This window comes from Dasypus novemcinctus, chromosome 17 (genome assembly GCF_030445035.2).
Source record: "Dasypus novemcinctus isolate mDasNov1 chromosome 17, mDasNov1.1.hap2, whole genome shotgun sequence".
Taxonomy (NCBI): Eukaryota; Metazoa; Chordata; class Mammalia; order Cingulata; family Dasypodidae; genus Dasypus; species Dasypus novemcinctus.
In genome coordinates this window covers 59,081,275-59,105,916 of record NC_080689.1, presented here as the reverse complement: position 1 = coordinate 59,105,916, position 24,642 = coordinate 59,081,275, and the positions used below count along the sequence as shown (strand labels likewise).

Below are 24,642 nucleotides of genomic sequence, written 5' to 3'. Positions count from 1 at the left end.
TTTTAAAATATTTTACATTTAATCTTATTTTGGTAGCAAACTATTCTTAAGTTAGTTAAAACATTATTTTTCTTTTGAGAAATGATTTGTAGCCTTGTATCAGAAGTTTTCAAACTATGCTTCAGGGAGAAGTGTCTCAAGGGCTACCAAAGTGAGTTGAGGGGTGTGATTCCAGGCACCCTACCCAATTTACAACCAAAGCAGCACCACATATTATATCTGTAAACATACTGGATTTCTGCCTAAGAATTAATTTAAAGAAAAAATTGTATGATCCAGTAAATAAGAAACGGCCCTAAGCAGAGATTAGTCAATATCTTTTAAATTCTTGGCCAGTTATGACTGTTTTCCTATGGTTAAATTTTTAAAATCTTAAAAAATCAAGGTAATTGTTTCAGATTGAACACTTCTTCCTCCCAATATAAAAATGGCACATGCTCTGGTGGCAGACAAATTTGAGTTTGAGACCCAGTCACACGACAGGTCAGTTACCCCATCTGTAAAAAGAGAATATATTAACAATTTCTACTTCTTTGGGTTATTATGAAAAATAAATGAGGGAAGGAGATGTGCCTCAACCTGTTGGTCGCCTGCCTACCACATGGGAGGTCCCAGGTTTGGTTCCTGCTGCCTCCTAAAGAGGACAAGTAACATGGCAAGCTGATGCCAACAAGATGATGCAAGGAAGAGACACAAGGAGGAAAAACAATGAGAGGCATAACAAGTAGGAAGCGGAGGTAGCTCAAGTGATTCAGTGCCTCCCTCCCACATGAGAGTTTCCAGGTTTGGTTCTGTCTACCTCCTAAAAAGATGTGCACACAATGAGCAAACTGACACAGACACAGATAGTAGATGGTGGTAAATAAACCTATAGATAAATAGAAATAAATGAGACAATGTAGCTTCTAGTTCAAGACAGCAGAAGGCACACATGCTTGCTTCCCATCCCTCCCCTAATTACATTAAAAGACCAAACACAACAGTTAAAAAAAAAAAAAAAAGGTTTATTGCCTGATGAGAAAATTCTACAGATCTGGAAGTTAGAAAATAAATCAGAATGAAAAAGTCTAGATTATATTATGAGGGATGTGATAGAGATTGGAACCCATCTGCTCTTCAGAACCTGGGAGGGCAGGAGGGGAAGTGGTCACTCAGAGAAAGAAAAGGTAGAAAGGAGAAAGGATGTGGAAAATGGGGAAATTAGTTCCCCTAACAGCATCCCCCACTCCCTGTGAACAGATAACCAGAGCAAAGATAACCTGGCAAGATTACAAGGTTCTTACAGAAACAGAACAAACCTACCAGGATGATCTAAGGTTTTAGAATAGGTGTTGATGTCCAGGATAAAGCAATCCTCATTCTAAGGTAGTCTGTAGCTTGTTAGCTCCCGATTCATTCACCTGAAGTCACAGCTCTCAAACTGTGTGCCAAGGCACCTGGGAGCACCACAGCAAACTTAGAGAGGCACTAGGATATTTTAAATTTGAGGGGAACAGAGCAATTATCTTTCAGATATCGTGTAATTTATTACTTTTAAATTGTTTGGACCTAACTATGAGGTACTTCTGGATCAGAAGGGTCATGAAAAAAATTACCGAGACACTAGGGGCGCTGTGTACCAAGTCCAGGCATATGCTCTAACTAAAGCAAAGTATTCAACCAGCTAGTAGTCAGTCTTCCTACTCAAAGAGGAGGCTCAAAGAAGGAGCTTCCACTCAGAGGCCACTGGAATTGATCTAGTTACTCAAAAACAAAAAAAATGAACAAAAAAATCCAGCAAAGCAGCTGCTTTTTCTTAAATATAAGTTGACAACTAGACATTACCTAACATAAAGAAAATTTGCAGCATTAAAGACCATAAAAAAAAGAAAAATTGGCCCCAGAGAAAATATAATTCAGAGAAAAGACAACTTAAAAAAAACAAAACACTTTAAATTCCAAAACCGAAGAAAAAAAATCCTAAAAACCTTCAAAAAGAAAAGGTCACCTAAAAAAACCCCAGAGAATTAGAAAATTCTCTCTGCAAACAGGGGTTGTGACATTGGACCCATGAAGTATGACTTGTAATCTTAGCATACTGCTTGACTCTGTTTAGTGAACAATATTTGCATAGTTATGACAAATACTGTTTACTGGATTTCAATTTTTAAAGACAATCTACAAATAAAACACTCAACATCTGGTTACAGAACAGTGTGAATATTAAGTCTTGCCAATGAAAAAGTGAATAATGCAGTTGACAAAAGGTTCAGATAGTAAGTATTTTCAACTATGTGAATTATATGACCTCCAAGCCAGTTTTATCAGCACCCCAGTGGGTAGTCCCTGCTTGCCAGCATGAGCCTACCACACCCTGTGAACTTCACCACCATCTAAAGGGCTGCAGCCACAGCCCTTCAACAATATCTGTACCTCAGCCTGGGGAGGAGACCCTATTCCAAATATGTTTCTTCCTTGGGTATTCTGCCTCAACCCTAGAAGCAGTGACTATTTCCCACTATTTCCGTTTTTCTTAGAGGTCTCTTTATCCCTTATTAGTTAATCCCCTATTATGTATTAATAATGTTTATATTAAATATTCTCTGTTCATATTACTGTGTAGTTTCTCTTTTTTTCAAATGTAACATTAAATATAAATGGTCTAAACACTAACCGAAAGACAAAGATTGTGCTATTGGATAAAAAAAAAAGCAAGGCCCAAACATATGCTGAATACAAGATACCTACTTTAAATATAAAGATGTAGATAGGTAAAAAATTAAAGGATGGAAAAGATTTACCATTCAAACACTTTTCAAAAGGAAGTGGCTATACTGCCAGGGGTAAAGGAGGACATTCATAATGATGAAGTCAGTTCATCGAGATGACATAATATTTACTGAGGGCTTGCACGCCAGGCATTGTTCATCCTATGCATTCTCATTTATTTGTCAGATCCTATAATGCAGATATTAGAATTTCCACTTTACATATGAGGAAATATAGTTAACATAGAAAATTCAGCGTTTGCTCTCATAAAATATGCACCATTGGCTTTCATAAAAAGTTACTCAACAGTATTCACAGTAGTAAGAGTATTTTTATAAATACATTCTTAAATAAAACCCTGTGAAAGATTTCCTAACTCAAACAATGAACAGCTGTTATCTAGAAGTCAATTATGGTGGTATTTTTGTTAATTTTTCCCCCCACAATAAACACGTAACACTTGTGTTGCAAAAATGTCTTCAAATTAATTATTTTTTAAAGTGTCATTTTAAAAATTACATCTATGTGATTCCATAGGTGATTAAAGACAAAAACAAAAACAGAGCAACCAGGCTCTGTGAGAAGATATTCTACTTAACTACATTCTAGTTCACAAGTAAACATTCTGCTTATCAACTCTCCAAAGACAAGCCAGCTTTAGATCTCTCCATGGAACGACTTCAAGTATTACAGGCTCTGAAGGAAGGGAACCCTAGTCAGGAACACACGTACGAGAGTAAACTTTACAGGTAAGGAAAACTGAGTGCCATCAATTCCCCTTTCTTGAATCGGCGACAAAAGGGCAGCCCATCTCAGAGACTAAATTTACTATTATTTAGTATTTTAGGATCTCTGCACTATTTAAGGCAACCGGATGTAAAACAACTCGTTCTACCGCCACCCACTCAGAGAGTATTAAGGAAGGCCAGGCAGCCAGTCGTCTCTAAGGTTTGACGAGACCCGAGCTCTGGCTCGGCGTTCCTCAGCCTCGGTGCGGGGCTCTAACAACCCCTCGCGGCGTCCGTGGTTTCTAACACAGAACGCCCGGCGTCTCCCAAGGCGCTCGCCCATCCGCCCAGGATCATCCGGCTTCTCGAACTCACTCCTGAGTGGTTCCCACATTTACACTGTCGAGGGCACGTCCGCTCCTCACGAGCTGGGCAGCGCTGCACCCCCCCCCCCAAGCGCACTGGGCACCTGGCGCGTCCTCCCCAAGGTACCTTCGAGGGGTGTTGAGGAGCCGCTGCTGCTCGTCCCCTTCCTCCTCATCCTCGTCCGTCTCGGAGTCGGGATGGCAGTAGCAGAAGGCGCCGCTGCTCCGCTTGCGCTTGCGGCTGCCGGGGCAGTAACAGAAGCCGTGGCCGGCCGCGTCGCCGCCAGCCCCGGGCCTGCGAGCCGAGCCCCCAGCCCCGGAACCCGACTCCTGCAGGGCTCGGGCTCCCCCGCGGTGGCGCAGCACTCGGCTGCTCAGCGAGCCCATGGGCGACGGCTCCCCGGGACTTCAGGAAGCGCACCTCAGGGAACCCAGCAGAGACGGTCTTCCGCCATGGCCGAGCCGCTGCCGGCCTCCACCCGGCCCGGGTGCCTACACGGCCACCTTCTCACGCGCAGCCCCGACCGTTGCAGCCCACGATACCGCCTCCATCCTCAACCCCGCCCGCAGCGTCTAGCCGTGCGCGCGGGGACCACAGGACCTCGCCCCCTTGCTTTCGTCACAACGCGCTGGCCGGAGGGCGCATGCGCGTGGCGAGCCTCCGGAAGAGGCGGGGAAAGGGGAGATGGGGGGTGGAGCCTGCGTGGAAAGGGACAAAGGCGGGAGGTGGGGCATATGTTTCTGGGGGCGGGGTTTTCTGGCTGCTGTGTACCTGTTACTGTGAATTTTGGGACGGGCTTGGTTTTTCTGTTTTTTGTTTTTAATTTTTCTTTCTTTTTACGATTTTTAAATTTTATTTTATTTATTTCTCTCCCCTTCCCCACCCCAGTTGTCTGCTCTCTGTGTCCATTAACTGTGTGTTCTTCTGTATTCGCTAATATTCTTGTCAGCAGCAGCACCCGGAATCTGTCTCTTTGTGTTGCGTCATCTTGCTGCTTCAGGTCTCCATGTGTGCAGCGCCACTACTGGACAGGCTGTGCTTTGCTTTGGGGGCACACTCCTTGCACGTGGGGCTCCCCTAAGCGAGGACACTCCTATGTGGCACTGCACTCCTTGTGTGCATCAGCACTGCCCGTGGGCCAGCTCCACACAGGTCAAGGAGGCCCCGGGTTTGAACCCTGGGCCTTCCATATGGTAGGCAGACGCCCTATCAGTTGAGCCAAATCTGCTTCCCCAGACCTGTTTTTAACCTAGTGTTGGCAAGACCGGGAATTCCAGGTGGTTCCTGGAAAGGTTCCTTGGGCTCTGGATACTTACTGGGCTGTGTGCTAGGTGAGAGGCGAAAAGACGGGACTGTTTGGGCTCATTCTTGAATGAGCGCAAGTGGTGCAGGGGTCCCGCCGTGTGGAGGTAGGTCATGGCTTCTTGGGGAAGGAGGACCATAGATCCTAGACTGCAGATCTGTGTTGGGCCTCTGGGTTTCTTCAACAACAGTCCTCCGCTGCCTCAGTGGGTTAAGGCACGATCGTGTCCTGTACTCCTTCCCTTCCAGAGGCAATGGGACGTCTGAATGAAATCGGGATTTTCAGGACTTAAAATGCCTTCAGGGGTCCTAGCAAAATTTACAGGTGTCTACTTGGAGTATGCAGCCCTTGTTATGGACTCCGGATAGCCACCTTTCACTCCCTGAATTCCTACTACTTTTTAAATAAAATATTTATAATGAAGTATTTTCAAATAGAGTAACAAACACCTATGTACTCACCATTAGCTTGAAATCGTAAGTTATATTTACGTTCTTCTAAAATAGAATACAGATGTGCAGAAGTCATTTCCCCTCTCCATCTCCTTCTGCCATCCTCCTTCCGCAGTGGTGACCATATCATTATCCCACGTTTTTACATTTTCACTACCTAAATGTGCATGCATAAAGTATATTTTCTTTTCCATGTTTAGGCATGTAATTAAATGGAATCATAGCACACCTATCATACTGCACCTTTCTCCCAAAATTATATTTTTGAGATTTGTCTAGTTAAATTTCTAGTTCATTTTTACTGCTTAGTGTGACTAACCCACAATTTGTTTCTCCCATTTCCCTACTGAGGGAGTTGTTTCTACTTTAATGCCATTACAGAGCAGCAGTGAGTAGTACCATGTACCAAGTAGATCCCTAGAAGTGAATTTGTTGGGAGCTTTCCAACTTTATAAGCTATTACCAAGTTGCTCTCTGAAATGATTGTACCAATTTATACTCCTGTCAGCAGTATATGTAGTGTGGGGGATCTAATGGACTGGTATCTGGTTCACACCTGAGAAAACAACTGCGAGAGGCAACCTGGGGTGGCAGAATGGAGGCTATATTGGGCTCGACCTGCACCCAGAATTTTGTCAGTGCAAAGGATATGCAAATGTTTCCCAGGGTGTACACACGGGCCACCGTGAGAGACCCAGCAAGGGACCATCTTAGATCCTGTCCAAGTGGCCTGGGTGGAAGAGCAAATAGCACAGAGAAGCTAAAGGCATCACTGAATCCCTAGGGGCTGAAAAAAGAGTAAGTGACCAGCTAGAAGAGAACTGCCAAAAGAGTCACAGGTGAGTGGTTCCCTGGTGCAGGGGTTGATTAAGATGATGGAGTTGAGAGCAGATGTTGCTCAGGCCATTGGGCACTTCCTTCCCACCTGGGAGGTCCCAGGTTGGTTCCTGGTGCCTTCTGGAGAAAGCGAGCAGACAGATGAGAGACCATGGGGGGAGTAAATAAAAATAATTTTTTTTAGAAGGTGATGGGGTTGACAAAGGAATCTATGTGAGTGTTCAGGGAAATGGACTTTGGCCCAGTGGTTAGGGCGTCCGTCTACCACATGGGAGGTCCGCGGTTCAAGCCCCGGGCCTCCTTGACCGGTGTGGAGCTGGCCCATGCGCAGTGCTGATGCGCGCAAAGAGTGCCGTGCTACACAGGGGTGTCCCCTGCGTAGGGGAGCCCCACGCGCAAGGAGTGCACCCATAAGGAGAGCTGCCCAGCACGAAGGAGGGAGCAGCCTGCCCAGGACTGGCGCCGCCCACACTTCCAGTGCTGCTGACAACAACAGAAGTGGACAAGAAACAAGACGCAGCAAAAAGACACAGAAAACAGACAACCGGGAGAGGGGAGGGGAATTAAATAAAAATAAATCTTTAAAAAAATATATATATATATATGAGTGTTCACAAGAATCAGCTTTAAATGCCTACCAGGGTCACACAGCACAGCCCCCGACATCACAGCAATGAGTCAGTGAGAACTCGCTTGCTTCCCTTCTTCCTCTCCTTTTTAACAATCTTGGCAAGATAAGCTAGTGAGGGAATAAGGTATGTAGGAAGCCTAGGTGGGGAAAAGAAGAGAAGGACACCATTTCCCATTCCTCAAAAGTCAGCTTTCTGCTGGTAACAAGCTAGAGCTGAGTGAGGGAAGACACCTCAACTGTAAAACAAGTTTGGAACTTTGACTGGACATATTAATTACTGCAATGACACTGCCTTATGACTAAGGAACTGGACAGTAGGACTTTTTAAAGCCTAAGAGCTACTAGAAAGTCATGATTCTGCCTGGACTTTCATCCAGGAAGAGAAGAACGGGGCCCACAGAGTAAAGGTAAATGAAAGGTAGGAGAGAAAAACAAAATACATTATAATTATATTCCATAAGTAATACTTGTTCAAGATAAGAAACAAAAATTCCTCCAGGGTGGCTTTATCCCTGCCTTCTAGAAAACCTCTAGTAAAAAACTGCAATCTATTTAAAAATTTTGGCGAAGTCATACATAATTTTAAAGATAAAACTAATACCAAAAATTTTATAATGTTTCAAAGCCAGATAAAATTGGAATTTCCATGCGCTCCTAAGAAGGTATCTACACCAGAGTACTGTTTCTTATGATTAACTGGAATTACTAAGTAGGCATGTAAGTAGCTTTCACCAATAGCTCAAACACTTATAAGCAGTAGGCAGCACCAAATTCACGAACAAATGCTTATATTTCACCCGTGTTCAATCCCTGGTACCTCCTAAAAACAAAACAAAACAAAACAAACAAATGAAAAAGCCAAATCAGGGGAGCTGGTGTAGCTCAGTGGGTGAGTCCTGGCTTCTCACATACCAGGTCCTGGGTTCAATTCCCAGTCTCAGTACTTCAAAATAATAATAATAATAATAATAGGTGTTATAAAATGACCAAAGAAGATAGTCTTACTTAATATAAAAGTTCTGTGTAGTTGAACAAAAAGCATCCCTCATTTCCAGATGATAAATTAACTATTTTATGTCATTTGAATAGTGTTTGGCATATTTGAACATTAGTTTTCTAGCAGTAGGTGTATACAACACTAAATATGTTATAATTTCTCATGTTGTAGTTCCTAGTAGAATAGTAGCAACACAAGTCTTTAAAAAATATTTCCTTTCAGAGTCCAGGATGAAAAAACTCAGAACTGGAAAAGTCAATCAGAAAAAGAATAGACCTCATTTTAAGGACATAATGTTTTATTACAATTATTTTTTCATGTTGTATACAAACTGAACATTTGAATTAAACCCAAGTAAACCTTCAGAATGATTCTCTAGATTTGAAAGGCTTAATGCAAAGGCAAGGTACTACAAACCATTTAAACAGAAAAAGTTTTAAAATTATTTTTAGCACAAAAAGTTTCCTTACACCAAACTCAATTCAGAGCGTTACACTTTTACCAGAATACCTAGGTTTGACACAATATTTTTTCCATTCATTTTCAAGCAGCATTAAGACATTAAGTATAATATTGTGGAATGTTTGGAATTTCTGTTTGGTAACCAGACATACATGACCTGTACAATGGCATGTAAATTTGTTTAGACAATTTGGTGATTTGGGCATACCTGGAGACAGTAAGTGATCTTAACATATGATATGATGGCGAATGTCTCACTCCAAACTTAGTAAAGATCAACTAATGCTTCAGACAAACTCTAAACAAAGGCGATTGATTTGTGGGTGCTTTCAATCTATATGACTAGGTAAAGTAGTAAATTGAAAGTGCAGTCTGACTAACCAAATGCTCACAATTTCAAATCAAATTATTAGCCACTCCAAAAATAGGATTAGGGAAGAAAAGTGATTTTAGAATAATCTTCTAGTCTTCCACTTTAAAATTTTTTCACCAAAAGGAAAACATGAAATAAATTAACATTTTCCAGTTTTTTTCAAAGACAACAGAAGAAATCTGTTCAAAAACATGAAGAACCTTTTTATTTCTAATTTTAAATTTCCTTTCATTTTTTTAAGCTCTGAAATGTAAGTATAGCTTTAAAGCATCATAATGACTAATGATAGATGAATAATAATACAGATAGTCTATATCCTAGGAGGCAACTGTAGGCATTTTAATTGGAAATAAGCATTCTAAGATAATGATAATTGCAGTGTAGAAAAATGCAGTTAAAAAAAAATACAAAGTGTTGGGAATCCTCCTATCCTTCATGGATTTTAATCATCTCCTCCGCAGAGAATGAGCAGTACTTTTCTGTAGTCTCCGGATGTGTCACCCTGGGGGCAAGGAAAGAAAAGTTATGGTCAGATAAATGAATCTTGAAATTGAATGCACAGCTCAAAGATTTCTAAGTTAACTTTTTCAAGCTTCTCTGGATTCTTCTCAAATAGTTCCCCCCCCCCCTTTTTTTTTAAAAAAAAGCAAACACCAATATTTGTTATTTTCAATTACAAAATTCTTGTTTAATATAGAAAATAAAGACATAAAAGAAGATCATTAAAATCACCCACAGGGAGCAGGCATAGCTCAGTAGTTGAGTGCCTGCTTCCCATGTACAAGGTCGCAGATTCACGTCCCAGTACCTCCTAAAAAAAAAGACCCATAACTCTACCATCTAGAGATGATTATTCTTAATATTTTGGTGTGTGCACATACTTGAATCTGTTTCCTATGCATATAGATACAAATATCTATGTAATGGGACTGTAGTATTACCTTAAATACAAAATATTCTTTTACTTCTTATTTAATGGTTGTAGAGTATTCCCCTGTACCCAGCCAAAATATTTGACCAACCCCCCATTGTTGGATATTTATGTTGTTTCCAATTTTTTCACTGTTACAAACACTCCTGCAATAAATATATCGTGGTTAAATTTTTGTGCATATTCTTAATGATTTATTTAGGATAAATTTTCATAAAATGGGAATCACTGGATTAATGATCATGCATTTCTTAAAGTCTTTTCATATGGGTTGCCAGACACCCTTCCAGGAAGGTTCTATAATTTCTACATAGAATTTTTTTGGGATCAGTTAAAAGACCAATTTTTATAAGTGCTCCATGGATTACTAGAAAAGATGGAATCTTTGTATTTAGGGTTCAAAGTTTAACATATATCTATTAAAATCACTCTGAATGTGTTAAAGTCTCTTCATTGGCATAGTATTGTCATCATTGTCTTCTTTTGGATCCTCAAGCTTTTTATTTATATGAATTTGAATGTGATACTATTTGGTATCTAAAATGTCATAACAATTTCATCTTTGTTATGAGTTGTTGCCTTTATTAATACAAAGTGATCCACTTTCTCCTATTTAATGCTCTTTCTCCTTAAATTTTTCCTTTTTACTATCATGGAATCTCTGCTTTCTTTGTCTTAAATGTTCCTTTGTCTGGCTTTTTTCTTTAAGCTTCCTATATGTTGTTCTATTTTAGCTGTTCCTCATAAGCAGCATAGAGTTTGATTTTACATTTTTACCTAACATGAGAGTTTATTTTTTATTATTATACATTTTTGGTCTTACTTTTGTCATTTTTTCCTATGATTTATATATTTTATGCCCCTATTCTGCATCTTTTGTTTCTTTGACAAATTCTTATTGAATGAGCAATGTATTCTTTATGTTTGTATTTTCCAGTGTTGTGTATATATGTGTATTGCTTCCCAAAAAGGATATACCAGTTTATATTCCCTCCATAAAAAAATGAATTTTCCCCAAACCCTTTTCAGTGCTGCTTATGCTCTCTTTAAACTTTCTCAAGGTATTAGGGAGAAAATAATAATTGTTTTCATTTGCAATTCTTTGACTTTTTCTGAGATCAAATATTTCTATATACTGGCCATTTATGTGTTCTTTTTTTGTGAAACACATGTTTAATATCTTTTGTCCAATTTTCCTTTTGATCTTTCTCTTTTTTATTTTATTTTATTTTTTTAAAGCTTTATTTTATTTTATTTTTTAAATTTCTCTCCCCTCCTCCCCCAGTTGTCTGCTCTCTGTGTCCATTCTCTGTGTGTTCTTCTGTGACCGCTTCTATCCTTATCAGCGGCACCGGGAATCTGTGTTCTTTTTGTTGTGTCATCTTGTTGTGTCAGCTCTCCGTGTATGCAGTGCCATTCTTGGGCAGGCTACACTTTCTTTCGTGCTGGGCGGCTCTCCCTACGGGGCGCACTCCTTGCGCGTGGGGCTTCCCTACACGGGGGACACCCCTGCGTGGCACGGCACTCCTTGCGCGCATCAGCACTGCGCATGGGCCAGCTCCACACGGGTCAAGGAGGCCCGGAGCATGAACCGTGGACCTCCCATGTGGTAGACGGACGCCCTATCCATTGGGCCAAGTCTGCTTCCCTTTTTTCTTTTTAAAAATAATTTAGAAGCTTTTGATACAGGGATAAAGGGATATTAGCCTTATTATATATCACAAATATATATTCCATAACTTCATTTATGATCATCCTTGAATCTTAAAAGTTTTTTACTTAGAGCTAACTATGTCAATTCTGCAAAATAAAAATTAACTCATAGGCCATACAGAAATGGAAAGTTCCTGAATGCCTTGTATACATAGTAATAAAATCTGCTGCTGAAATCACCTCATAGTTACACCTCTCCAAGCTATCAGTAGTACTCAGAAAATTTATTTAATTCACAGATCAAATCCTGATTTGAAATTTGTTGGTCAGGCAACCCCAGCTTCTAGGAAATTTGGTCTTGGCCTCATGTTAATGAGACGCTTCTGGTTTCCTCAAGAAGCAAAATCCCAGTAATGAGGGTTTTTGAGTGATATGAATCATTTCTCATCACTGCCATTCCACCTTAGGACTCTCAGAACTATGGTGCCAGGAAGAGAACACCAATATGCTTTCCCACATTTCCAGACCTCAGCTGGCCCTGGTTAGGGCTCTGGATGTCTGGTTCAGTTGCTTATCTTTCCTACGGTAATCAGGTAGACAAGAAAATTATGCTCTTGAAAGTACACATTTAAATATAATCTTTGGAAGCGGACTTGGCCCAGTGGATAGGGCTTCTGCCTACCACATGGTAGGTCTGCGGTTCAAGCCCCGGGCCTCCTTGACTCGTGTGGAGCTGGCCCATGCTGATGTGTGCAAGGAGTGCCATGCCATGCAGGGGTGTCCCCTGCACAGGGGAGCCCCACGTGCAAGGAGTGCGCCCTGTAAGGAGAGCCACCCAGCACAAAAGAAAGTGCAGCTTGCCCAGGAATTGCGCTGCACACATGAAAAACTGATACAACAAGATGATGCAACAAAAAGAAACACAAATTCCCATGCTGCTGATAACAACAGAAGCGGACAAAGAACATGCAGCAAATAGACACAGAGAACAGACAACTGGAGCAGGGGGAGAAGGGGAGAGAAATAAATAAATAAATCTTTAAAAATATATATATATAATCTTTCTCTGGGGTCAGTATGAAATAATTACTGTATTTAGAAGGCAAACATTTCCAGCTCCTAACCTTGCAAAGATTTAAATATCCATGTGAAAGGAGAGAGAGACTAGAAATACCTGAATTAGAGCACCACCTTTACAGGGAACGATATATGCCAAGTGGGAGGGGACAAGATGTCTCAAAATGCCTATTCTTTCATGGGTGCTGTCGCTGGGCCAAGGCAAGGTGCTGGTGGCCTACCTTGATGAAGGAGTACAGGGACTTTCCATAGAGCCTCTTGAAGCTGGCCCGGATGTCCAGCATGTCAATCTCTGCTCGAGAAACCATCACTCTGATTAGAGTGTCGTCATCAGTGCCCAAGCCCTAAAAAAGAAAACGAGATCCCCACAGTCAGAGCCTATGTGTTTTCTTCTCTCATCGAGCGAGCGAGACCATGCCTGGCTCTGCGGAGGATGTCCTTGATGATGACCTTTGTCTGCTCCACAACCTTAGGGGCGTGCCGAATATCCTCGCTCCTTACCATAGTATTCAAGAGTCTCCATAACTTACTTGTCCAACACTCTATGTTCTGAAAAGAGATTACTCTGCCATTCTAAAGACACCCCCTGAGCTGTCCAGTCTGCCTTCTCACCCACAAAGATCCCGCCCCTCCCCCCATGTAAAATCCTCTGATGTAAAATTTCCTTTAAGATCCTGCTCAAAGATACCAACCTTCTTTATAAAGTATTTTCTGTTCCCCTACCTCCCATGTCAAATACAAATATGGGGGAGGAGGGGGACACGAAATAAACAAGAACCCTTTCCTCTGTGTTTCTTTGATATTTGGATCCTCAATCACTCTCTTACGTTCTATTTTGTTGTTATTGGTGTTTTGCACAAACCTGCCTTTCCCATAAGGCTACAAGTTCTTTGAGAGCAGGGGCTACCTTTGGATCTTGCACAGAATATGGGCTCTGGAGCTAGACTGCCAGGGTTTAAATCGCTGTTCCACTACTTCCTCACATTACTTCTGTGGGCAAACTGCATATCCTCTCTATGCCTCCATTTCCTCATCTATGAAATGGGGCATAATAATAGTCTCTGCCTCATGGAGCTGTTGTGGGGATAAAATAAATCTCTATAAAGCATTAAAAACAGTGACCTACACATCATAAGCACTCAATACGTATTACCTAGTATAGTTATTTGCAGGCTCTCTAATTGGTGAATTGAATATCTCAGGCTGAAATTTTGGGGTGGGTATGTGTAAGTCATCATCTAAAGGAGGACACAAGACATGCCAAGTCATTCAGATGCTAAAAATGAGACATTTACCTTCATAGATTTATAAAGTCTTTCAGCAAAATATGCGGATTTGTTCTTCATGCACTTTACTGTCAAGAGAAAAAAGAAATGAAAAAGATTGCATCTAAAACCTACAAGAAAAAGAAAATGACAGCTGTTTCTTCTTTTTCTACAAGGTATCAAGTAGTATCTCTCAATTACTTTGCTTAAGAAGTTTTAGGCAGTGTTTCATGAACATGGGCTAAGCTGAGGACATTTTCACAGATGGTAAGTACCATCAATTTATCATCAAGTTCCTGGAAGACTAATTAACAAAGGCTAGCAAAACAGGGTGGCACATAGTTTCAAAATTATTACTATCTCCATCATGGGAGAAGTTTCTAGCCACACAGACTTGCAAGATGCAGCTAGTATTGGATCATCTTTCCCATATGCTGAAATATAAAAGGTACAGACAATATAAAATATATAAAGCCAGGTAGTACACTAGCAGTTAGGTTGTACCTAATATTTCCTGTTTAAAATTCTGGAACACATCATGAAGGATCTAAACAACTTTTATCCCCCTCCCACCAAAGAATAAACACCTAGCTGCCCATAAAAACAAACTGATAAGATGTTATAAACATTTGTTTCTCCTGTCTCACCCCCTGCCAGCTTACCGATAGCCAGCAAAGCATCTTCAAAGCTACCAGATGTTTCAGATTTAATACTCTGTTCAATGTCCTTCTGTGATATCCTTTTGTATTCATCAAACACTACAAATAATAACAACATGGCATTATTAATAATAAAAAGAATAGAGGAAACTAAAATGTACAGAGAGCATGAGCATCTTTTCACCAGGCTGCACTGTTTTTTCTTTGACGAGAACCCAAGAGGGCTATGGCAAGGCAGAAAGGGCTTGAGGAGAGGAAGAAGAGGCACTGGACATTTTAGAAGACATGAGGCAAGTCCCTTTTTCTATTTGGGACTATTTTTTCACATGTAAAATGGAACTGACCTCTGCAGAGATTTGCTTCTCTCACTGTTTCCTTAATAAGCAGAATGTATCTTTTGTTCTTTTGGCCTAGACAATCCCTTGTACGTTCATCTTCCTTTTGGTTCATCAAAACTAGAGGAATTCAACCTCTTTAAAAACTGAGTCACATTTGATAACAGCTGGTCACATCTTTTAACAGACTTTAACATAATTAAATTTTTTCACTTACTTGCCAAGTTTTTTTTTTTTTTGTAATGCGATGAGTGTGTTTTCCTCTCTCGCCACCTCCTGCTGGAGCCTTCTTAGAGTGACTATCTGTTTTGTTTATCTTAACATCCATTTCTTTGGGGTGCTGCCTTACCCTACCACAGTGTGATTCTCAAAGGGATGTCAGTGAAAAGATACCCCTACCCTCCAACATATACCACCACCTTCACTGAACAAGTGGGTAAACACAATCAAGACCAACCAGAATTTTCCCTGGAACATTTTCTAATTGAGCAGACCATGGGAGTGGCCGAAATTACTGAGTCTTCCTTTGAGAACGTCCAAGGTGTCCTTTAAATCAGGGAACATCAAAACCACCTGGCAAACTCGTTAATTTTGCTGGGTCCCGCTCTAAGAGATGAAGTGTGAAGCACGGGTTCTGAAGTCAGGGTTCAAAGATTAACTGTTTAAATAAGGTGAGCAGACTTTAGGAAACTCTGACTCAGAAATAAAATTCAAGAACTCCTTTCCCTGAGATGCCCAGAAACACCTTGATTTCTATTCTTCCCGAAGTTGTTTAGCTCGCCTTTCAATTACACGAGCCACCAGTGTTTTCCATTTTCCCATGGTTCCCTTCTATCTTATTTCCTCTTAAGCTGAAGTCAAGGTGTGTTGCTTGGAATCAAAGAACCCTAACTGACACACTTTCCAATCCTCAATTTTCTCCCCTATAAAAGAGGGACAATAATGACTACTCCACTGGGATGTTGCAAGAAACACTGCTTATAATATGCTTAGCACTACACCTAGAAGATAGAAAATTATTAACAAAGCTTTAGTTATTGTGAATCTTCACTATTTTTGTTGGTTTGGGAAGAAAAATATGTTTTCTTTATCCAAATAGTTCTTAAAATATTTGCTTCCTGTTGCTGACAAGAAGATCCAATGGTTTACAGATATTTTTTCAACTGCTTCTCCATTGACTTGTGCCCAGAAATAAGTGTTACCAAACTGAACCGGTTTCTGAGGACAGTTCTTGGCAGATACTACCAGGGGGGAGATTTGTGTTATTAGTAATCAGGCAAGGGAAGGCAATGACATAAAGAGCTGAGAGTCACAAATTGGGGTGTCTGGTGGTAGTCCATGCTGTTTAAATGGAATAATCACCTACTTTTTATCACTGTGAAATAATTACAACTTCAAAATATGTTGTACTTTTCAATGACTTCTTTTGCAATTTAGCAAACTCATTCTTTTCAAAGTTCCCACAAGCTTTGTCAATTGTATGTGATTATAAGGACATACTGTTTTTATAAAATTATGATATAGCATAAATAACTAAAGAGCTTAAATATAAAATGAAACATCTTATTAAACCCTTATTTCTGTTTACAGGAAGAAAATAAACCTGACAATAAATATTCTACAATTGTATAGTATCTTTCCCCTAAAGTTAAAAACAAATTACAAAGATTAGAATTTTCAGAAGCAAATTAGAAACATAACACATTAAGAAATAAAATTTGAAACAACCCAATATTTATTTTACACAATATACCCCCAAAGAAATCACTTTTATTAACTTTATAGCTGAAACAGGATAAATGTCAGCTAACCTTTCTATTTTATTGCTTACTGATATACTGAAAATTATTTTCTTATGTAATTAAATTAAAAAGAAAGTCTTGGGGCTGATTTATAAAAAGGACTGACTGTGATGGTTGGTTTCTTAGAACTCGGAATGAGTACACTGTGTATTTGCTCTTTATTCATAATTAATCTTTCAGAAATTGACACTCATGAACATTGTTGCTCTCACACATTTCCAAGGTAAGACATCTAAGACCGTTCGGCTCTCTGTACCAAGTGAAGGGGAAAGGTTATCAGTTAGTTTTCCCTGTCTTTCCAACAGTTTCTTAGGAAGTTGAGGCAAGTGCCTTACCATGCAACAGGTGATTTCGATTCCGGGAACAGAGAATACTTAGAAATTGCACCTCATCTGTCCCCCATTGCTTCTCTCCAGCTTCATACAGAGTCTAAGGTCAAAGAAAGCACAAGTTTAAAACACCACAGAGGATGTGCCGAGACATATACAGATATTTCCAGAACCTCAAAGAGCCGAGCTGGCTTGGATTTGTTTTGTTGGAGGTGAAGGTAGAAGTGGTGTTGGTGGTGAGTGGAAATGACGCGGGAGTTTTCGTTAGGCACAAGATTAACGGGACCTATCAATCTCCCTGAGAGTCAGGGCAAACACCAGTACCCTACATGCAGACTACTGGGTTCATCTTAAGAGCTAAAAGGGATATCTTTGACTTGGGCTGTCCCATACAGCGGCCATAACAAATGTGGTTATTTACATTTTAATTAAATTTGTTTTCATTAAGTGTAGGTAAAGGGCCAATTTTTAATCTGTCACAGAATGATCCTTTTTGTAAAATACCATAAAAAGAACCTTGAAAAATGTTGAAATGGTATCTTTTCACATTGTTTTTCTTTTTAAAGTACTGAAATTGGATATTTTTTATTTGCCATTTCTAATTTTTCTTTTCTGAGTTGCCTGTAAATGTTCTTTGTCCTTTTTTTTTTTGAGGTACTAGAGTTGGGGATTGAACCCCAGACCTGATATGTGGGAAGCTAGCACTCAACCGCTGAGCGACAATGGCTCCCTTGAGTTGGTTTTTTAACTTATTTCCTTATTTGTTTTGTTTTTGTTTTTAGGAGGTAACAGGGATCAAACCCGGGACCTCATATGTGGGAAGCAGGCACTCAACCACTTGCACTACATCCACTCCCCCAGTTCTGTTTTTTGTTTTTTTTTAAGGAGGTACTGGGGATTGAACCCAGAACCTTGTACATTGGAAGCAGGTGCTCAACCACTGAGCTACTTCCCCCATTTTTTTTTTAAAGAGCTGTGGTATATTTATTCTCTTTTACTTATAAAACCTCTTTATATTAAGTTTATTATACACAAGGCTAAATTTCCCCCATTTTATCATGTAATCTTGAATTTTGTTTGTGATATTGCTTGATAAAACACTGTCTGCATTTTTGCTTGATAGCCAAACGTCAATCATTTTCCTTTATGGTTTTTGCCTTTTGTGTCATGCATACAAAATGCTTCCCAGCCCAAGATTTGAAAATATTTAGCTATACTTTATTATAGTATATTTATAGCTTATATCTTTACAGTTATATTTTCACTGTATTTGGAATTCATTATGAGAAGTGAAAGTAGGCATCTATCTTTATTCTTTCCCAAATGGTTAACCAACTGTCCCAACTCGCTGAGTAAGTAATCCTTGCTTTCCCCACAAATGTGAAATGTGACCTGTATATTCTCATATGTGCTTGGTTCTGCTTTTAGACTTCCTAATCATTCCATTAATTTCTTCTATTCTTGCATCAGGACTACACGTTAAATTATTTAACCTTTATTACACATTAAAACATTTATCAGGGCAGGTTTATCCACATCTTTCTTGTGTTTCTAATCTCTCAATTGAATTTCTTCCTCTATACTCTTCCTTTTCTGAATTTTGGAGTTTTTCAACACTGCTGTCCACAATGATTCCGTTTTCTGCAGTGTTATCTCTGCTCTTTCCTGCTTCTAACAGTCCTTTCTAGGATTCACCAGGACTCAATCCTGGAGACCTCTGATGGGGAAAGAGGTTCCGTCAGGTGTGCCACCTCAGTTCCTGGTCTCTGCTGCACTTCACCTTGACTCTGTCCGTCATCATCTTGCTGCAGTTGACTCACTTGTGCGGGGCACTGGTTCACCACGCGGGCACTCACGGGCACTGGCTTGCTGCGTGGGCATGCTTTCTCTTCTTCTCTTTCACCAGGAGGCCCCAGGGATCGAACCCAGGTCCTCCCATATGGTAGGCGGAAGCTCTGTCACTTGAGCCAATCCGCTTCCTGCCTTACAGCTTTAAAATTCAGTTTTTCCTTGTTTCATTTAATAACACTTGTCCTTAACTCACCCAACTCCCTCTTTTATTTCCACTGGCCCTTCATTGTTGCTGTTTTCTCATTGAATCTTTTTTTTTTTTTTTTAGTTCTTGTTTAGTTAAAACCAGTTTTTCTCTCATTTTATTTAGGGCCCAAAGCAATGTGAAATCTGTCTTTGTTTTTGTTTCTTGCAGTGTGGCTTTATTTAAGCTGAGGATTTGTTGATCTTCATGCTTATTCTTCCTTAAATGACAAGCAGTCTATCCAGATATCCCGACCTGTTTTTTTCCCCACAATAAAGGGAGTGGATGCTTCTTGGATCTCCTCACCTTCCTCTGGATGAATTTCAAGCAGGAGCAGTTGTTGCTGGTACAGCAAGAAGAGCAGCTGGGACACAGCTCCACTGCTGGGGAGTTCCTCCACGGGTGCTTGCTCTCTGGGCCTGTGTTTGCTTCTATTTTTTTTAAAATTATGTTTTTTCTTTTCTTTTTTAAAAGATACTTAGATTACACAAAATGTTACACAAAAAAATGTAAAGGATTCCCATATGCCCTTCTCTCCACATGCCCCACCCTTCCCCACGTTTGCTTCTATTAACAGTTGGAGGGCTCAGCCTCCCTCCTGCAGCAGGGATGGTCCTCCTGTGTCCCTGGCCCAGGTTTCTTCCCCCGCTGCCATTTCCGCAGCTCTCCTTCAGAGCTTCTGGTGTTGATCCCTATTTTCCCCTACTTTATATTTCCTGGTTATTATTCTTTTTATTTTTATTTTATAGCAAGAGCTCTAAAGGGCATTTTTTTTAATTTAAAATTTTATTTCAAGTTTAAAAGATTAAATAGACAAAAGGCAACTTAACAAATTATGGAAGCATTACTTTAAAAAAATCCTGTCTAGGCACAATCTTATTTAATCCTTAAAACAAAATTGTTTTTCCAGTATTCCAAAAGATGAATAAATGAGCACAAATTGCTTAAATAACATGACCAGTGTCTCCTCGTTATTGAAGAAAATGAAAATTAAAAAAAAAACTTGATCATATTCACATCTCATAAAACTAAATCCTATATTCTTTTTTTTTTTACCTTTTGTAATGTGTAAAGGACATTTTAATGTAGTTTTAGTATACTGTAAATTTGTTTTTTTTAAACATGATTTTTTTTGGAGGCACCAGGGATTGAACCCAGGACCTCTTATATAGGAAGCAGGCACTCAACCAACTGAGCTACACCTGCTCCTGTGTATTTCTTTTTAATGTAGGAATTCTACATGCTATCTAAAGAATAATTAAAACTGGACTTGTTTATAATGGTCTCTCTATATTTTAAAATGTCTATCTTTTACATGAAATTACTACCTAATTCCATCTGTCCAGATCAATCCTCTCATCTCAAACCCACTCGCTTTCCTAGACCAAAATCCAGGTATAATACTCAAATTTGGAAATATTCCTCTTGCTACTGATACGTTGAAGAGCAAAGACTGCCTGCTGGCCTACCCTGGAAGAGATGAAATCTTGGGTGGAGTTGTTCTCAAATACCTTTCCTTGGTGAGACTTGGGAGGATCCAGAAAAATCCCCCTTTTTTGGGAGCCCCTTCTCACTTGGCTATGTCCATGGAGAATTATGCTCCTTGAAACCCCAAAATATTTGTTGGTTAATTGCACAGTTTTTAAAAATCAGACCTAGATTCAAAGATTCCAGTTCTTCCAACTATGTGTTCTTAGGCAAGTTATTTAAATCTGTGCATTAGTTTCTCAATCTATAAAACAATAAAATCTACATCACAGATTTGTTGTAAGGAATAAATGAGATGATCTATGTAAAGAAGGTATCACAAGAACTAGTAAATCACAAAAAATGATAAAGGATATAATGTTTCAGAAATAAATTGCTCATTGACTCTTCATTTAATTTGGGATTCACTTGGAATACAGAGATTCCTTCCAGCAAGCCCCAAAATGCTCTCCTTGAGGCAGCTGAAATTCACATAAGCATCTGGGAGTTCCAATGTCATCAGTATCTTCTCCCTCTTCAAGGTTGTTGGATTGAAGGCAATTTCCTATAAAGGATGGGCCTCCCAGGGTCCTTGGAACTCCTAAAACGCATGCAGACACACGCTCCTCAACCTTCTAATGAAAGCAACAGGTTCTTTCCTGCATAATCCATAATGGTTCACGCCTCACCTCCTGAATGGGACCAAGCCTTCTCTATGTGTATTGTGTATTCGTCAAGATTCCAGGATCTAGGTCCATCTTGTTTGGGTTCAAATCCAAGTCCTGCCATTTATTATCAGAGTGAACCTGAACAAGGAACTTAAAATCTCGGAGCCTACTGGGGATAGCAATACTGATCTCACAGGGTTACTGTGAGGATTCAGTCACATAGTTCATGCAAGAGCTTAGAGCAGTGTCTGGTACTTGGTAAGCACCCACTTTTAAATGAGCTATTACTATTATTAGTGTTATCTGACCACAGCTGATTAGACCAGGGGTTGGTGCCAAAGCAACCATCAGTGGGCTGTGTAGCAGGGAAGAAAATGCCGAGCTGTTTTACACAGGTCTGATCAACTGTCCTCTTCGGGAAAGAAGAAATGCAAAATGAACAAAGCAAAGCCAGGTCCTTTCACCTCCAAGTGATTCTGAAGAAACCCATGGTTCTCTGGGATGGCTGTACAATGGTCCCAAAGTTAAGAAATCCAGGGGTGCTTATATAAGTCATGGGGTGACATGATACCCTCAGCCCCAGGTATTTCTGCAAGAAACCTCTATCATTGAAGGTCACCCGTGGGAATCTTTTCTCCATAACACTTCCTAGCATGGTCGATACACACTGAAGTACAAGAGGGTGTCCACCAACTAAGGTCTGATTTATTGGTAAAAAAAGAAACCAGAAAGAAAGAAATTAGAGTTCCACCAACCTGGGCATCCTGTCTCACGAGACCATCATCCAGATAATTTCCTTCATCCCTGCCACCCTAAGGACAAGAAATACAAACAGAAGCGAATGAGAGAGAATCTGTGAAGACTTTGGGGACACTGAAGACAGAATATCTGGGAACAGGAGGACATGGTAATTACACAGGTGGCCACAAGGGGTCAGGCTTCGGCTCTGGGGAGGGAGGACAGCTGTCCTCAGCCAGTTTTAGTCTGTCCTCAGAGAAGTTTACTAATGAGAGGGAGAGCCAGTGTGGCTCCCTAAAATTGCATGGTTGGCTCTGCTATACCCCCAATCTCTTGTGTCTTCCTTGCTGATTCTCCTTCCTAACTGGCAAATCTACACTGATCAACTTCTTCCAAGAAGCAGGAAATAGAAAGAATCTGGGACCAGCAGTGGGGCTTCAGGAGCACATGAAAATGCCCCAGCGCAGCTCACAGGAGGGCAGGGTTGAACCTCGGAGGGCTGTGAAAGAATGACAAAAAGGATTACTTTCCTCTGGTTTGTTAGACTATTTTTAGGGCTACGTGGTCTCAAATTTCTATGGTCTAAGCATGGCTCCGCAGGATGGCAAATATCTGAAGGAAAAGGAAAAACAGGAAGTAAAAATAGGCAGCATTTTGAAGTAAATAGGAGAGACGGGAGAAGTGGGAGCTGGACATGGGGTACTGTTTTGGGAGTCAGAAGAACGTCAACGATATTAACAGAAACAGGCAAGTCGAGAACTGGTTTGGAGGGAAATGAGTTCAGGTTTAGGACGTCTGCTTTGAGGTAATGATAGAATATCCCTAAAGAAGTATCTAAAAGCAATGAGAAACGAGAGTCTCATACTCAAGAATGGTTAGTGTACAGATAAAGTTGGGAATTCAGGTGAAATATCTCGAGTATCCATCTTCTCTTTTCTGGTACCCCTGCTCCCACCCTAGCCCAGTCCTGCTTTAATTTCTCATCTAGAATACGGAGACAACAACTTCCAACCTGGTCTCACAGCCTCCCACTCATCCTGCACAGCACTATTAAGTTACTCTTGTGAAAATGCAGTTCCAATCCCACCACTCTGCTGCTCCAAAACTCTCAGCGGCTCCCTACTGCTCTCCAAATGGACTGTAACTGCTCAGCCTGGCAAGAGTCTCCTGATGTAGAATCCTGTTTCATCCTTCCACCCGGCCCCTGGAGTCGCCAGCCCAACCGCCCTGCCAGTTTTCCCTGAACACACACCCCATTCCCTTGTTCTTGCTCGTCCTCCTGACTGGAACACACACCCACCCACGTGCTGCCCCTTAAAACCCTAGCCACCCTCCAATCTCTTCTGAACCAGCGTGAAGACACTCCTTGTTTCTTTAACCAAAACCTCTCCTCGAACCCTCCCTTTCCTCCGGGCCTCTCCTGTGGCACTTAATCCTTCCAAACCTTTGTTATAGCAACTTGGATACCTGAGAGCCATATAAACTCTTAAATCACAGAAACTGCCTCGTCATCATCTTCACAACTCTCAATGCACCAAGTAACAGGGGTACCTGGCCTGCTTGAGGTACTGGTAAATGTTTCTCGAATTCATTCCCAGCACATGGGCACAACAAGTGGGCATTCATAACAGGCCAGAGTCTCTGAGGGCGCGATTAGAGGAAGGAGTAGAGAGGCCCAAGGACCCTGGGCCGTGTTCGCATCTGAGGCTGAAAGGATGAGCCAGGTGGTGAAGGGGACCGAGGGCGGGCGTCTGCACAAAACCCACTGCCCGTGGAAGCAGCCAGCGGGAAGCGACTCACACAGGACAGAGACACCAGCACCCGCTGGAACATGAATGACGTGTCGGAGCAAATGTCGTCCTCAAGGCTCCGGCCGTATTCTACCGAGAGAGCAGAATTAGCTACATCAGAATAAAGGTCCTTCCCAGCGCGCGCCCCCCAGAGGGCTCGGCCCTCTCCAAGCTCAGGCTGTTCATGCAAGCAGTTCGGAGAGGGTTTTCAGCCACGCTGTTTCTCAACAACAACTCTGGCAAAGTGGTCAAGATAAATTTATCCTACCATTATTGTGGAAACAAGAGGTTCCTGTTCCTTAAAACGGGAGCAAGAAGGCTGGGGCCTAACCCTCCCTCTCTGGTGCTTACTGCCCAAGGGTCTGTCGGGAGCGCGGCTTTTGGGGTGCAGAGAGCAGGAGCTGACTGCCTTCTGCTGGGGGCGTCACTCGCGGACAGGCAGCCTGAGGGAGGCTCTCAAACTGTGTTTGGGGCAGGTGCGGGGCGCCCAAGCACAAATCCTAGCCTGTGCCTTCTCTACCTCAACACTCGTCAAGGCACTCCCTCGAAAGGTTCTAAGAGCTTCTGCAGGAGAATCCTTCCTGGCTTTCAGGGGAGAAAACCTGCATTTGGCAGACATGAAGATCAGGGTGCTAACACAGAAACCAAACTCCCAAGGTGTAGCATCCTCTGCTCTGAGGACTTACCAAAAAATCTTATTCTTTTGTTTTCTTTCTATAAAGTTAGGACAGGCTGACTTCAGAAAACAGAAAAAAACCCGGATAAATAAAAAGGCGGGAAAAACTGCACCGTATTTCAGTCACCCAGAAATAATCACTGGCAACATTTTGGTGAGTAGTACTCCTCATTTTTCTCCATGTACATATATTATTCCCTTTTCGTAAAGAAATGAAATCATAACATAGTTTTATGACTTACCCTTTTCACTGATCCATAAACTCTGCCAATTTTAATGTAATTTAGTAATATATTTCAATAAAAGTTCCAATGATTGCA

At 41.0% G+C, this 24,642-nt stretch overlaps 2 protein-coding genes across 7 annotated transcripts in view; both read right to left on the bottom strand.

Moving 5' to 3' along the window:
* The window catches only part of GMCL1 (germ cell-less 1, spermatogenesis associated), a 50,230-nt gene extending 45,761 nt beyond the window's left edge, over positions 1 to 4,469 (bottom strand). For 2 of the 3 annotated variants that reach the window (XM_058278731.2, XM_058278730.2), the window contains exon 1: positions 3,969 to 4,415. In XM_058278731.2, coding sequence (XP_058134714.1) covers positions 3,969 to 4,228 — 260 coding nt within the window. In that variant the 5' untranslated portion in view covers positions 4,229 to 4,415. Of the gene's footprint in view, positions 1 to 3,968 lie in introns of all 3 variants that reach the window. The other variant, XM_058278729.2, reaches the window with a different exon arrangement.
* A 3,873-nt stretch (positions 4,470 to 8,342) lies between these two features.
* Positions 8,343 to 24,642, bottom strand: part of ANXA4 (annexin A4) — a 57,375-nt gene continuing 41,075 nt past the window's right edge. For all 4 annotated transcript variants that reach the window (XM_058278725.2, XM_058278727.2, XM_058278728.2 and 1 more), the window contains 7 exons: positions 23,657 to 23,736; positions 21,874 to 21,930; positions 16,955 to 17,048; positions 14,486 to 14,581; positions 13,854 to 13,912; positions 12,780 to 12,902; positions 8,343 to 9,399 (listed from right to left, as the gene is read on the bottom strand). In XM_058278725.2, coding sequence (XP_058134708.1) covers positions 9,340 to 9,399; positions 12,780 to 12,902; positions 13,854 to 13,912; positions 14,486 to 14,581; positions 16,955 to 17,048; positions 21,874 to 21,930; positions 23,657 to 23,736 — 569 coding nt within the window. In that variant the 3' untranslated portion in view covers positions 8,343 to 9,339. The remainder of the gene's footprint in view (positions 9,400 to 12,779; positions 12,903 to 13,853; positions 13,913 to 14,485; positions 14,582 to 16,954; positions 17,049 to 21,873; positions 21,931 to 23,656; positions 23,737 to 24,642) is intronic.